Below are 16,522 nucleotides of genomic sequence, written 5' to 3' on the forward strand. Positions count from 1 at the left end.
GAAGCTGGGAGATGCAGCCTATACTGGAGATACCACCTATACCAGAGAAAGGGGGAGAAATATTGTGGTTTTTTTCCCACTCACTCTCAAGTTAATTATCAATGCCTCACATTGTGCAAATACTGCCAAAAATCATTTGAAAAGGATTCTGGTAAACAGAGTTTACATTGTTCACTAATTGCAAAACGTGACAGAAGTGAGGAAGTTAGGAAATAAGTTGAGGTCAAATGAGTGATGGTCAGGAGAATCATAGACATCACTTATTATGTTTATAATATCCAGATTTGGTGTTTTGATAATAAATTTTTCTTTTCTCAAAAGTGCTTATTCTACTATTCTTATTTAATGTTGATTATACATTTTTAGGTCACATTAAATATATTTTGAGATAACATGGGAATTAGGATCATTTTTTTTCTCAGTAAAAGGATACTTTTCCAAAGTCATCATATGCATATTGATTTGAAACTACACCTTTATTACATTCTGAAATTTTAAGCAGTTTGGGTTTATTCCTATCTATTTAGTTTCTTGTATCTCCTTGTATATTTTGACCACCTATGATTTTGCTTTGTTTTCACTCATTATGCAATATTTTTAAAAGTTCAGAGAGAATTCATTGTTCTAGATGATTCTTAGAATATTTTTTCAATAAGGAAAATATGATAATTGAAAGAATTGGAAATTCTTGAGGTGTATGTTTGATAGATATACCTAACTGAAACTCTACATTCTACTTACTCTATTTGAATTGACTACGGAGAGGCAAAAGTACCCTTCACAAATATAGGATAAAGAAGTCTGATTTGATTATATCAAATGGTCACAGAAAATCATAGTTTCAAAAATTCTAACATCCATTTGTAATAAAAACTATTTGAAAATTAGAGAAGCTCACAAATATGTTGAGAGTACACAGTGTACTCCTAAATAATCATTCACAGAAGAAATTATAGGAAAGGTAGAAAATACTCTGAGATGCTGGAAATAAACACAAAATAAACCTAAATTTACTGAATGGAACTAAAGAAAAGCTTAGAAGGAAATTTATAGTGTAATCGTCTCTATGAAGAGAGTACAAGGTTTGAAATAAATAATGTACTCTTCCCATTAAGGGAATATAAGAACAAACTAAGACCGAAGCAAAAATGAGGAAGAAATAAGAGATACTGTAGAACAAGTCAATGCAACAGAGACTAGAAAAGCCATGGGGAGTAATAATGTATCCAAGTTGGTTCTTTGAAAAGATTAACAAATTTGGCAAGCCCTTATTTAGCTAACTGATGAAAGAAAGATCTTAAATTAGTAAATTCAGAAACAAAAGAGAGGTCATATATTATGTCAAGTTTACAGAAAGGAAATGGTTTATAAGAAATACTATGGATAATTCTATACCAACAAAGTAGAAAACTATGATAAAATGTACAGATTCCTTGAAAGACAGGAATTACCAAAACTGATTCCAGAAGAAAAAGAAAATTATAATATTCTCATACCAAGAGGTTGAGTTTGTATTTCAGAAATATATCCGAATATAAATGCCTAGGCCTAACGGCTTTGCTGTTGAATTCTATAAGCCTTTAATACATATTAACACCAATACTTTACAAACTCTTGAAAAATTAAGCAGAAGAAACATTTCCCCCTTAATTCATTGAGGCTAAATGTATTTTGATACCCAAATCAGACATATATCATAATAAAAATATTGATCAATCTGTGTTATAAGTACACTTGCAAAATTCTCAATGAAACACTAGTAAACCAAATTCAGAGACATAAAGAACAGATATACATTATAATCAGGTGAGATTTAGTCTAGGGTTAAAAGTTTGATTTTACTTTCAAAAAGATATTAATAAAATACAGGAAATCAGTAGATTAAAGGATAAAAAACAAGTCCCCATTGCAAAAGGGACAAAAAAGTATTCAACAAAAGTCAACACCATTTTTGATTAAAAAAAAAAAAACACTGAAGAAGGTAGAAATAGAGGGGAACTCCCTCAACATGACAAATGGGAATTATAAAAACCCACAGCTAACATAATAGTCAATATTGAAAGACAAATGTGTCTCCTAGGATGAGGAACAAGACAAGGACATCTGTTCCTGCCACTTCAGCTAAATATTATACTGAAGTCAGGGCAACAAGGCAAAATATGGCATAAGAGCCATCGAATTTGAAAGGAAGAAGTGAAAATATACCTCTTTTTTTCAGATGACATTATCTTGTTTGTTGAAAATCCTAAGGAGGCAACTAAAAACTGTTAGAACTAGGAAATCGGCAAGCTTATAGGAAAATAAGATGGATACATTCATATTTATTGTGTTTTATACCTTTGCAAAGAGAAACTCCAAAAATAAATTTTGAAATTTCAATCGTATTTTCAGTAGCATCAAAAGAAGAAAATATTTAGGAACAAATCTAACCAAAGGAATATAAAAAATATACTAAAATTATAATACATTGTTGAAAGAAATTAATTTATAAAGAAGATAAATAAATGGAAGTAAATCTTGTGTCCATGGATTGAAGACTTCATACCGTCAAAATGGTGGAATGCCCCACATTGATCTACAAATTCAAGGGTAATACCTATTAAAATCTCAGCTTGTTTCTTAGTAGAAACTGACACCCTGGTCCTAAAAGTAATATGAGTTCAAATATACATAACAATCTTGAATGAGAAGAATAAAGATAAAAAAAAAAGGGAATTCTGTTGTGGCACAGTGGTAATGAAATTGACTAGCATCCATGAGGACATGGGCTCAATACCTGGCCTTGTTCAGTGGGTTAATGGTCTGGCGTATCTGAGAGCTGTGCTGTATGTCACAAATATAGCTTAGATCTGGCACTGCTGTGGCTGTTGTGTAGACCAGCACCTGCAGCTCCAATTTGACCCCTAGCCTGGGAAATTCCATATGTTGTGGGTGCAGCCCTAAAGACAAACAAATAAAAAAATAAAGAAAGAAAAAGACAAATACCATATGATATCACTTATATTTGGAATCTAATACAAGGCACAAATGAACCTTTGCACGGAAAAGAAAATCATGGACTTGCAGAATAGACTTGTGGTTGCCAAGGGGGAGGGAGTGGGTGGTTGGGGAGCTTGGGGTTAATAGGTACAAACTATTACCTTTAGAATGGATTAGCAATGAGATCCTGATGTGTAGTACTGGGAACTATGTATAGTCATTTATGATGGAGCATGATAATGTGCAGAAATAGAATGTATACATGTATGTGTAACTGGGTCACCATGCTGTACAGTAGAAAACAATTTTATTGGGGAAATAACTATTAAAAAATGTGAAAAAAAAGTAAAGGAGGGGGACTCACACTTTCTGATTTTATTTATTTATTTAAATTATTTTTTATTGTGATTTCCTCTACTGACTTTTTTTTTCTCCACTGTACAGCATGGAGACCCAGTTACATATACATGAATACATAATTTTTTCTCCCATTGTTGTGCTGTGTTGTAAGTATCTAGGCATAGTTCTCAGTGCTACACAGCAGGATCTCATTGTTAATCCATTCCAAAAGTAATAGTTTGCATCCACTAACCCTAAACTCCCAATCCCTTCCATTCCCTGCCCCTCCCCCTGGGCAACCAGAAGTCTATTCTTCAAGTCCATGATTTTTTTTCCTGTGGAAAAGTTCATTTGTGCTGTATATTAGATACCAGATATGACTGATATCATATGGTATTTGTCTTTCTCTTTCTGACGTATTTTACTCAGTATGAGAGTCTCTGGTTCCATCCATGTTGCTGCAAATGGCATTATTTCATTCTGTGTTATGACTGAGTAGTATTCCACTGTGTATATATACCACATCTTCCTAATCCAATCATCTGTTGATGGACATTTGGGTTGTTTCCATGTCTTGGCTCTTGTGAATAAAGCTGCAATGAACATGCGGGTGCATGTGTCTTTATCAAGGAAAGTTTTGTCTGGATAGATGTCCAAGAGTGGGATTGCTAGATCATATGGTAGTTCTATGTATAGTTTTCTAAGGTACCTCCATACTGTTCTCCATAGTGGTTGTACCAGCTTACATTCCCACCAAGAGTGCAGGAAGGTTCCCTTTACTCCATACCCCTTCCTGCACTTGTTATTAATGATGGCCATTATGACTGGTGTGAGGTGGTATTCATGGTAGTTTTGATTTGCATTTCTCTAATAATCAGGGATGTTGAGCATTGTTTCACGTGCTTGTTGGCCATCTGTATATCTTCCTTGGAGAAATGTCTATTCATGTCTTTTGCCCATTTTTCCATTGGGTTGTTGACTTTTTTGCTGTTGAGTTGTATAAGTTGCTTTTATATTCTAGAGATGAAGCCCTTGTCTGTTGCATCATTTGACACTATTTTCTCCCGTTCTGTAAGTTGTCTGTTTTCTTTTTGGTTTCCTTTGCTGCGCAAAAGCTTGTCAGTTTGATTAGGTCTTATTGGTTTATTTTTGCTCTTATTTCTGTTTCTTTGGGGTACTTACCTGAGGAAATATTCCTAAGGTTGATGTCAGAGAGTGTTTTGCCTATGTTCTCTTCCAGGAGTTTGATGGTGTCTTGCCTTATATTTAAGTCTTTCAGCCATTTTGAGTTTATTTTGATGCATGGTGTGAGGATGTGCTCTAGTTTCATTGCTTTGCATGCAGCTGTTCAGGTTTTCCAGCAATTCTTGCTGAAAAGACTGTCTTTTTCACATCTTATATTCTTGCCTCCTTTGTCACAGATTAATTGACCATAAGTGTCAGTGTTTATTTCTGCATTCTATATCCTGTTTCATTAGTCTGTGTGTCAGTTTTGGTACCATTACCACACTGTCTTGATTACTGTGGCTTTGTAATATTGCTTGAGGTCTGGGAGAGTTCTTGCTTTTTGTTTTTCAGGATTGCTTTGGCAATTCTGGGTCTTTTGTGGTTCCATATAAATTTTTGGATTGTTTGTTCTAGTTCTGTGAAAAATGTCATGGGTAATTTGATAGGGATTGCCTTGAATCTGTAGACTGCTTTGGGTAGTATGGCCATTTTTGCAATATTAATTTTTCCAATCCAGGGTATATATTATATTTCCATTTCTTTACATCTTCTTTAATTTCCTTGATTAATGTTTTATATTTTTTGGCATCTTGGTCCTTTGCCTCTTTGGTCAGGTTTATTCCCACATCTTTGATTTTTGTGGTACAATTTTAAAAGGTGTGTTTTTATATTCCTTTTGGAAAGTTTCAATGTTAGTATACAGAAATGTGACTGATTTCTGAATGTTAATCTTATATGCTGCTACTTTGCTAAATTTGTTAATCAGTTAAAGTAGTTTTGGGGTTGAGTCCTTAGGGTTTTCTATGTATAGTATCATGTCGTCTGCATATAGTGGCAGTTTTATCTCTTCTCTTCCTACTTGAATGTGTTTTATTTCTTTTGTTTGTCTGTTTGCCTTAGCTAGGACTTCCAGTAGTATGTTGAAGAGCAGTGGTGAGAGTGGGCATCCCTGTCTTGTTCCAGATTTGAGTGAGAAGGCTTTCCGTTTTTCTCCATTGAGTATTGTATTTGCTGTGGGTTTGTCATAAATGGCTTTGATTATGTTAAGGAATGTTCCCTCTATACCCACTTATGTGAGAGTTTTTTTTTTTATCATAAATTGATGTTGGATTTTGTCAAATGCTTTTTCTGCAACTGTTGAGATGATCATGTGGTTTTTGACTTTTCTTTTGTGGTGTATGACATTTATTGATTTGCATATGTTGAACCATCCTTGTGAACCTGGTATGAACCCTCACCCACGGTCATGGTGTGTGATCTTTTTGATATGTTGTTGGATTTGGTTGGCTAAAAAATTGGTTAAGAATTTTTGCATCTATATTCATCAAAGATATTGGCCGATAGTTTTCTTTTTTGGTGGTATCTTTGTCTGGTTTTCGAATTAGGGTGATGGCAGCATCACAGAATGTCTTTGGGAGTGTTCCTTCTTCTTCAACCTTTTGAAAAAATTTAAGGAGGATTGGTACCAGTTCCTCTTTGTATGTTTGTAGAATCTCTATTTTATTGATTTCCTCTTTGATCTTTATCATTTCCTTCCTTCTGCTGACTTTAGTAGTTTTTTTGTTGTTGTTCTTTTTCTAATTCATTTAGTTGGTGGGATAATTTGTCAATTTGAGATCTTTCTTCTTTTTTGTGGAAGGCCTGTATTACTATGAACTTTCCTCTGAGCACTGCTTTTGCAGCATCCCATAGATTTTGAGAGGTTGTGTCTTCATTATCATTTGCCTCGAGGCATTTTTCAATTTCCTCCTTGATTTCCTCATTGACCCATTTGTTTTTTAGTAGCATGTTGTTTAGTCTCTATGTAGTGTGTTTTTTCTCATTTCTTTTCATACCATTGTGGTCAGAGAAGATACTTGAAATAATTTCTATGCTCCTAAATTTGTTGATGTTAGCTTTGTGCCCCAGTATATGGTCAAAAGTTGAGAATTTTCCATGTGCACTTGATAAGAATGTGTATTCTGATTTTTTTGGATGTGGTGTCCCGAAGATGTTAATCAAGTCTAACTTTTCTATTGTTTCCTTTAGGATCTCTGTTGCTTTAATGGTTTTCTGTGTAGAGGATCTGTCCACTGATGTGAGTGGGGTGTTAAACTCTCCTACTATGATTGTATTCCCATCAATTCCTCATTTTATGTCTGTTAATATTTGTTGTATGTGTCTGGGCGCTCCTATATTTGGGACATATATGCTGACAATAGTAATATGCTCTTCTTGGATGGATCCCTTAATCATTAAATAGTGCCCTTCTTTGTCTTTCTTTATGGCCTTCATTTTAAATTCGGTTTCATCTGATATAGTATTGCAACTCCTGCTTTCCTGTCATGTCCATTGGTATGAAATATTTTTTCCTACCCCCTCACTTTCAATCTATATGTGTCCTTTGTCCTAAGGTGAGTTTCTTGTAGGCAGAAGATTGAAGGTTTTTCCTTTTTTATCCATTCAGCCACTCTGTGTCTTTTGATTGGAACATTGAGTCCATTGACATTTCAGGTGTTCATTGATAGATGTTTATTTATTGCCATTTTAAACCTCATTTTCCAGTTGATTCTATGATTCTCCATTCTTCCTTTCTTTTGTTGGTTGGATGGTCTCCCATTATTTTCTGCTTGAATACTTTTCTTTTCATTTTTTTGTGAATGTAATGTTCAGTTTTGATTTGTGCTTGCCCTGTTTTTTTTAAAACCTAGTAAAAACTACAGTAATTAAAAGAGTTTTGTATTGTCATATGGATCAACTTTATAGATTAATGGGAAAGAGATATGAGTCCTAAAATGAAACTTTCCAACTATGGTCTGCTGATATCTTGACAAGAAAGCTAAAATTCTAAGTACAGAAAAAATCTCTCTTCAACACATGCTGCTGGGGCAGTGAAATATCCATAGGTAAAAGATTAAAGTTGGCTCTGTTTCCAGACCTAAATAAAAATTTATGGAATTGGATCAATACCAAAAGAGTAAAAGCTAAAAGCATAAAAGTCTTAGGAAAAGCATAGATATAAATGCTTGTGACATTGTATTAACAGTTCCTTAAACATGACACCAAAAGCATAGCAATATATTTAATAAATTAGATTTCATCAAAATTGAACTTTTTTGCTTTGGAGGACACCATCCAAAAAGTGAAAGAGAATCAGTAAAATGATAGAAAAATATATGGACATCATAAATTTGAAAATGAATTTGTATTTGTAAAATATAAAGAACTGTTACCAATTAACAATAAAATCACAAATTACACCATTATAAAAATGCCAAAGGATTCTGAATAATCATTTCTCCGAAGTTACCACTAATACATGACAACATGCTCAACATTATTCCCATGAAGGGAATCAGTTTGAACCACAGTGAAATATCACTTTACCCGAAATGTAAAGCTGTAATAAGAAAGACACCCATGAACAAGTGCAGCTGCAATTGTTGCAAAATTTTGAACCCTCATACCTCGGTGCTGGGAATCTAAAATTGTAGAGCTCCTTCAGAAAACAGTATGGCAGTTCCTCAAAAGGATAAACACAGATGACCCAACACTGCTATTCCAAGGTATATACAGAAGAGAAATGAAAACATGTCCACATACAAGTACAAGTACAAGACTACCCAAGTACAAGACTTATTATAGAAACTATGAATTACTGTGCCACTTGTGAGGCTTAGAAGCAATGACATTGCAGAAACAGTCAACATATCTATTGCCCTAATCATGGTTTCTAATGCTATTATCCAATAGGAGGAACTCGAGATTTTTGGAGAAATTACTGATTTTGAGACCATGACAGGAAACCTGTAAGATAAGCCTGGAGAATCCTGTAATACCAGTAAGTAGGTCTTTAATCCATTTTGCACTTGTTTTTGTATGCGGTGTTAGAGAATCTTGACGATTATCCTTTCCTACTACTTTTACTTCTTTATGCCATGTATAGTATGACTCAGTGGTGAAGAACATGGATTATGTTGCCAGATAGCCTGGGTTTGATTCCTGAACTCTGTCTTAGTATTTCTGTGGATAAATTATGGAATAACTCTATCCCTCAGATTTTTAAAGTGGAGTTATATGAAATTAAAATTGTGTACTGAATGTGAAACCAAATAATTGTCTGAATAGTTGAACAAATATCTGAATAGTTGTATAGGTGAAAAGTTATTTGTAAACAAAAGAATGTCTGGGGATTAATTTAATATATAGTATAAAAATGAGAGATAAAGCAAGAACCATGAATATTTCACTTAATATTTATTCATTTGCAAGTAAAACATCTTTTCCAAACAGGCTTAAACAGTAAGAATATCTGTTGGATTTTAAAATCAGAAGAATGTTTTATTGCAATTTATCTGAATCTGTTTCTCTGTGATTCATTCAACTATGCCCTCCATTGTTTATTGAGTTCATCTCCCCAGTTTTTCTCTTGATGGCAAAATGGACATAGACTGTGGCAACGTTCGTCTGTCCTTCCTTCCTTCCTTCCTTCCTTCCTTCCTTCCTTCCTTCCTTCCTTCCTTTCTTTCTTTCTTTCTTTCTTTCTTTCTTTCTTTCTTTCTTTCTTTCTTTCTTTCTTTCTTTTTTCCTTTCCCTTCCTTTCCCGTCCTGTCCTTTCCTTTCCTTTCCTTTCCTTTCCTTTCCTTTCCTTTCCTTTTCGTTTCTTTTCCGTTTCTTTTCCATTTCTTTTGTATTTTGGGGGCTGCACCCAAGGCATATGTAATTTTCCACTCTAATGTTTAAATCAGAGCTGTAGGTGTCTGGCTACACCACAGCCACAGCAACACAGGATCTGAGCTACGTCTTCAACCTTCACCACAGCTCACTGCGATGCTGGATCCTTAATTCACTAAGTGAAGGCAGGTATTGTACCTGCATCCTCATGGATACTAGTTCATTTCATTATCAGTGAACCATAGTGGAGACTCCAAGAATTTCCATTTTCTCAACTGCAAGGATGCGGGGGGAAAGGCAGCATTGACTCAAATTCCAGCTCATTTTCATGATATAGATGAAATTGGACAGGCTCCTTAATATTTCAAATTATGAGATATTTACTGAGGAAAACATGAAAATTCATATCTGATACATTGGTAGGCAATGTAGTAAAATGTCTAGCTTTGCACTTAATAGTATATTCACAATATATTTTCCTTTATTTTTTGCACATAAAATTATTGTTTAGATATTTAAAATTTTAATGTTTCCTGCATCATTTGTGTTTGAGCAGCACCTCTGAATTTTTATTAATGCTATGCATATATCAATCCTTACCTTGGAATCAGTCCAGTTTAATGGTATCCCTAACAACAAGCAAAGCAAGTAATAATACCAGAGAGAAAAGCTGTATTCAATTACACTTGGGAATTACACTGCCATGTATGATAGTCAACCAATCAAACTACATGAAAACATGAAATCTATACAAATGTCAATATAAATAGAATCATCTAAAAATTATAGATTGATAAACCACTCATATACTCAGATACTCTATTTTAGAGAACATGAGAAATAATAGTCCAACACCAAAGAGGAAATTGTTCTAGATTAGAGAATACATTGCTTTCAAATTCAAACATAATCTCTTGAACAAATGCAAAATTGAGGACCAAACTGAAATATATTTGTTTACTTTTGACATACAGTGTTGCTTAAAGGGGGCTTAAAAATGGATTAATACTTGAGGACTTGGAATATGTGATAGTTTGTAAGATTATGCCCTGGGATCCCAGGATACTGCCAGCAACGTTAAAGGGAGATGACCTCCATATGTAGTGATTTCCACTCTCAGCATTTGTTGAAGTTGTTAAAATTGTAGCTGATTGTATTCTGAAACAAAGAGTTAACTACACTCTGACACAATTTGTGGCCTCAAGAGTAATAATAACGGTAGTTATTTTCATTATTTTGTAACTCAGACAGCTTTATTTTGCTGTAATTTGCTTTTTGGCACTGATTCATCTCATAAGTGTTTAAGCTGTGAGAATCTCTCCCCAAATTCTTTACCTTTGGCTCTAGTAACTTTAGTGATGTAGTTTTCCTCTTTTTCAAAAAAAAAATAATGTAGAGTTGATTTATAATATTGTGTTTGTTTCAGACATATAACATTTATTCAATTACATATGTTTATTTCAGATTATTTCCTATTATAAGTTATTATAAATGTAGAATGTAGTTCCCTGTGCTATATGTAAATCTTTGTTGCATATCTATTTTATGTTTAGTTGTTTGTATCTGTTAATCCCATACCCCTAATTTAACCCCCTCTCTTTCCTCTTTGGTAACTGTAAGTTTGTTTTCTATGCCTGTGAGTCTGTTTCTCTCTGTATATAGATTAATTTGTGTTATTTTTTTAGATTCTACACATAAGTGATAGTGTATAATAATTTTATTTCCCTGACTTACCTCACTTAGTATAATATTATCTAAGTTCAACCGTATTGTTGCAAGTGGCACTATTTCACTCCTGTGTATGGCTAAGTAGTACCCATTACACACACAGAGACTACATCATCTTTATTCACTTATCTGTTGATGGATATTTAAGTTTCTTCCATGTCTTAATGACTGTAAATAGAGCTGCCGTGAAGATCGGAGTGGATGCCACTTTTCAAATGAGAGTTTTTGTCTTTTTTGGATATATGCCCAGGTGGGATTGCTGGATCTAGTAATTATTTATTAATCTAGTAATTATTTACTTCATCCCTTCTGGAACCTAGTAGATTTTGAAATATATTTTGGCAGAATCTCTGTGAACTTGTTTGACTCATACACCAACATGTTTTAATATATATATATTTTAATTAAAGCATAGTTGATTCACAGTGTTTCTTCAATTTCTTTGTATGGCAAAGTGACCCAATCACACACACAGTTCCCTGTGCCACACAGTAAGATCCCACTGCTCAACCATTCTAAATGTTACAGTTTGCCTCCCCTAAACCCTAACTGCCATCCATCCCACTCTCTCTCTCCTCCCCGCTGGCAACCACCAGTCTGCTCTCCTTGGCTGTGATCTGTTTCTGTTTTGTACACAGGATCATTTGTGCCATATTTTAGATTCCACAAAAAGTGCTATCATATGGTATTTGTCTTATTCCTTCTGGCTTACTTCACTTAGCATGAGAATCTCTAGTTCTATCCATGTTGCTGAAAATGGCATGAGTTCGTCTTTTTATGGCCCAGTAACATTCCATTGTATATATGTAACACATCTTAGTCCATTCATCTGTTGAGAGACATGTAGGTTGTTTCCATGTCTTGGCTCTTGTGACTAGTGCTGCAATGAACATACAGGTGCATGTATCTTCTTCAAGGAAAGTTTTGTCCAGATATATGGCTAGGAGTGGGATTTTTGAATCATAAGGTAGTTCTGTATTTAGTTTTATGAGGTACCTTCATACTGTTTTCCATAGTGATTGTACCAATTTAAATTCCTACCAACAGAGAAGGAAGGTACCATTTTCTCCACACCCTCTCTAGCATTTGTTATTTGTTGAATTGTTAATGATGGCCATTCTGGTGTGAGGTGGTACCTCACTTTAGTTTTGATTTGCATTTCTCTAATAAATAGTGATCATTTTTTTCATGTGACTGTTGGCCATTCATACATCTTCTTTGAGAAATGTTGACTGAGGCCTTCTGCCCTTTTTTTATTGGGGGGTTTGGTTTTCATTGTTGAGTTGTATGAGTTGTTTGTATATTTTGGCGATTGGACCCTTGTCTATTGCATAGTTTGCAAAGATTTCCTACCATTCTTTGGGATGTCTTTTTGTTTTTTTTAATGGTTTCCTTTCCTGTGCAAAAGTTTTTATCATGACTGAACCAGGAATATATTCAAAATGTGAACAGACCAATCGCCAGTACTGAAATTGAAAATGTGATTTAACAACTTCCAAAAACCAAAAGTCCGAGACCTGATGGCTATGCAGGCAAATTCTATCAAACATTCAGGGAAGAGATAACACCTATACTTCTGAGATTCTTCTAAAAATCAGCAGAAGGAAAACTGCCAAGCTTCTTCTATAGGGCCACCATCACCCAGACGTTTTAGTAATTTAATATTTTATATACAGTGGCCATTTTCCACTTTTCCAGTATTCCTTGATGTTGAAAGTAAAGTTTCATCAAACTAAAATCAATTATTCATAGGGGATGCTATTCGTTTCAGAATATTATGACATCTTTACAATTTTTTTCATAGCATTTATTACTTCCCTATTTCTTAGAGTGTAAATGAAAGGATTTAACAAGGGAATGACTAGAGTATAAAAAATAGCAAGGGGTATATCTTTATCTCCTTTCTTAACTGAATTTGGTCGAACATACGTGAAGAGAAGAGAACCATAGAATATTGAGACAGAGAGAAAGTGGGATGCACAAGTGGATAAGGCTTTGCCTCTTCCCTTGTTGGATTTCATTGTGAAAATTGTGAAGAGGATGAAAAGGTAAGAGATTATTACTATAGCAATAGAGAGGATTGACATTGACCCTGCAAAGATAAATAACATCAACTCATTGAGATAAGGGTCAACACAGGAGAGTCTGTATAATGGAAGAACATCACAAAAGAAGTGGTTGATTTGATGACACCTACAGAAAGTTAGCCTAAACAGAAAACCTATATGAATTATAGGATGCAGGTTTCCCACTATGTAGACACCCATAGTCATCTGAATGCAGAGTTCCTTTGACATTAAGGTGTGGTACTGCAGCGGGTTGCAGATGGCCACATAGCGATCATAAGCCATTGCTGCCAGGAGGAAGCATTCTGAAGTTTCAGCTAGGCAGAGGAAATACCATTGTGCCATGCACTCATAGAGGGAAATTATTCCTTCCTTAGAAAAGAAATTCTGTAGCATCTTTGGGGTAATGGCACAGGAACAACAGGAATCCATCAGAGCGAGGTTGCCCAGAAAGATGTACATTGGAGTGTGAAGACGAGGCTCTGTAAATATCAATGCCACCAGACCAAGGTTTCCCACCATGGTGATCAGATAGATGGAAAGGAACATGAGAAACAGGATGGTCCTCAGCTCTGGGAGATCTTTAAATCCTGTGAGGATAAACTCAGTTGTCAGGGATTGATTATCCTCTGTCATCTCTGTGTTGTCTGTTGAGACAGAAATTATGGAGATATAAGATTTAATTTAAAATGTGTATAATTTTTCCCTTTAAATTTTGCTTTTTACCACAAGGAGAAGAGCTTCTCCTTCAATTTCCTCCTCTTATCTCCTGTAATACAGGCACACAAACTCCAGGGAATGTTCATTCCTCTAACATGTTAGATTTAATGATGGTACACCTGTAACTCAGTACTCACAGGCTCTTTTGATAATTACAGGGAGGATGCTTACATTGGGAGAGTTTTGTCTTTATGAATTTATGGAAGTATGGTATATAAATCTATGGAACTCATGTTTGTTTTAGTCATCTCAAATAAGGTCTGTGTTAGTTTTTACAAGTTAAGTTCCTTAAGATGGATTTAAAATCAACTTTCCTGTATAGATAAACATTTTCATTGAGGAAAAAGTTTTCATATGCTTTCCCAGTGCTGTGAATGTTTTAAATGAGCAAAGATCAGATATGTTAAATTTACCCCTTAGGATTTCCTAAATGTCATGAAGGATTAAAGAAAGGACATTCAGTTTTAAATACATATGACTCATTCACTTTGCTATACACCTGAAACCAACACAACGTTGTAAATCAACTATATTCCAATGAAATTATATTTTAAAAATAAAGAAGGTAAACTAAGATAGCTACAGAATAAAATGTGCGTTGTTTATCACCTTTCATCCTTCTGGCAAGGGCCATACCCATCTTTATGAACACTGACCCTGTCTATGTCATTGTTCTTGTTGATTTTTGCCCTTATATATGTATCCTTTCTTCCTTTATGTAAACCTTAGTTTACGGAGAATGGTAAATTAATAAAGTTTTAACTAAATGATCCTGATTATTCTAACTTCCAATTTTTTTTGGCTTTTTTGACTTTTCTAGGGCCAACCTGCAGCATATGGAGGTTCCCAGGCTAGGGTTCTAATTGGAGCCGTAGCCATGGGCCTACGCCAGAGCCACAGCAATGCAGGATCTGAACCGTATCTGCAACCTACACCACAGCCCATGGAAACACCAGGTCCTTAAACCACTGAGCAAGGCCAGGGACTGAACCTACAACCTCATGGTTCCTAGTCTGATTCGTTAGCCACTGTGACACAACTGGAACTCCTCTAACTTCCAATTTCTGTGCCCTCAACCTAGTCTTTTATACCTGATAATTTACAATAGCTTTTGTACAGTCTATGGTGGTTTTTTTCATACATATACACACAATTTCCTTATGGTGGAGGCATTTTGAGGCATTTTGAGGTTAAGTGTGACTTATATTTCTTATAAGAGCTGTACCATGCTCTGTGGAAAATTTGATTTTGATTCCAGTCTTACTGTCACTGCAGCGACTTGTGATAAATAAACTGTTTTCAGTATCCTACTAGTGATACTCAGGGACTTGATTGGTTGTCCTAACAGTGAAACTTATTGACCTCTTCTGCAGTTTGCGTCTTTTAATTTTGAATGAGAGTCTACAAAGATGGGAGTTCCTGTCATGGCTCAGCACTAACAAACCCAACCAGTATCCATGAGGATGCAGGTTTAATCTCTGGCCTCACTCAGTGGGTTAAATGATCTGGCATTGCTGGGAGCTGTGGTGAAGTTCACAGGCATGGCTTGGATCTGGCATTGCTATGGCTGTGGTGTAGGCTGGTGGCTACAGCTCCAATTCAAGCCCTAACCTGGGAACCTGCATAAACCACAGGTGTGGACCTGAAAAAGAAAGGAAAAAGGAAGGAAGGAAGGAAGGAAGGAAGGAAGGAAGGAAGGAAGGAAGGAAAGAGAGAGAGAGAGAAAGAAAGAAAGAAAGAAAGAAAGAGGGAAAGAAAGAAAATTACTCATGGCATATATACATATTTTTTAAATAAAGAGGGAGTTCCACAGCACAATGGAAATGAATCTGACTATCATCCATGAGGACCCAGGTTTGATCCCTGGACTTGCTTAGAGGGTTAAGAATCTGGTGTTGCCATGAGCTGTAGAGTAGGTCGCAGATGCAGCTTGGACCTGACACTGCCATGCCTGTGGCATAGGCTGGCAGCTACAGCAGTGATTTGACCCCCAGCCTGGAAACTTCCATATGCCGTGCTGTTGCCCTAAAAAGACATAAACAAACAAAACATTAAATAAATAAATAAACCATTAATTTAAGCCACATAATTATTCATCCTAGCTGGAAAAAAAATTCTGCGTAAGTGCCTGAATTATTTAACAGAGTTACTTTGTGTCCTTACCTGTATATTTGAGATTCTGCCTTAATCAGAAAAGGTCAGAGAGTTGAAGTGTCAATCTCATCTTAGTTTTTCTGCCGCCTTCAGTTGGGAAAGATAACTGAGTCATTGAAATATAACAATGATAACAACAAAAATACTTAATACTTCAGATAAATAAATATTAAGTATTAACAAATACTAAAAAATACATTTGAATACTTTCATTAGCTACATTTCATTGGAAAAAATCTTGTAATATCTCTTGTTTGGTTTGCAGTGTTCGGTTGCCCAGAATTTCAGAATATAAACCTTGGTCCCCAAAACATTTGGGATTAAAATAATGAGAATATTGGTGACTATAAATAGGTTAGATTCAATAATGAGGTCCTTAAAATGCTAATGTAAAATTTTCTATCAAATCCTGAGGGATTTTCCTGCACTGACATCAGTGTATTTCTGTTGGGAAATTCATAGCCAACACATATAAAGATGCCCTCTGAGACAGTGAGTTTAAAGCAAATTATTATGTGGAATCTAAAAAAACAAACCAAATTAAGGAATATAACAAACAGAAACAAAGTCTCTGATATAGAGAACAAACTAGCAGTTACCAGTGGGAGAGGAAATGGGCATGCCTATAAGAGGGTTAGAGGATGGAGAAGTACACA

At 35.1% G+C, this 16,522-nt stretch overlaps 1 protein-coding gene and 1 long non-coding RNA gene across 2 annotated transcripts in view; one reads left to right on the top strand and one right to left on the bottom strand.

Annotated features, from left to right (window-relative positions):
• LOC110258296 overlaps positions 1-16,522 on the top strand; it is an 83,792-nt gene that overhangs the window by 49,113 nt on the left and 18,157 nt on the right. Inside the window, exon 2 of the long non-coding RNA XR_002341045.1 lies at positions 8,278-8,365. This is a non-coding gene — a long non-coding RNA (uncharacterized LOC110258296). The remainder of the gene's footprint in view (positions 1-8,277; positions 8,366-16,522) is intronic.
• On the bottom strand, positions 12,384-14,500 carry LOC100627384 (olfactory receptor 5K3-like). Its single transcript, XM_021081462.1, has one exon. The coding sequence runs from the start codon at positions 13,626-13,628 to the stop codon at positions 12,702-12,704; it is 927 nt and encodes a 308-aa protein (XP_020937121.1). The 5' UTR covers positions 13,629-14,500; the 3' UTR covers positions 12,384-12,701.

Source organism: Sus scrofa, unplaced genomic scaffold (genome assembly GCF_000003025.6).
Source record: "Sus scrofa isolate TJ Tabasco breed Duroc unplaced genomic scaffold, Sscrofa11.1 Contig1815, whole genome shotgun sequence".
Lineage (NCBI taxonomy): Eukaryota > Metazoa > Chordata > Mammalia > Artiodactyla > Suidae > Sus > Sus scrofa.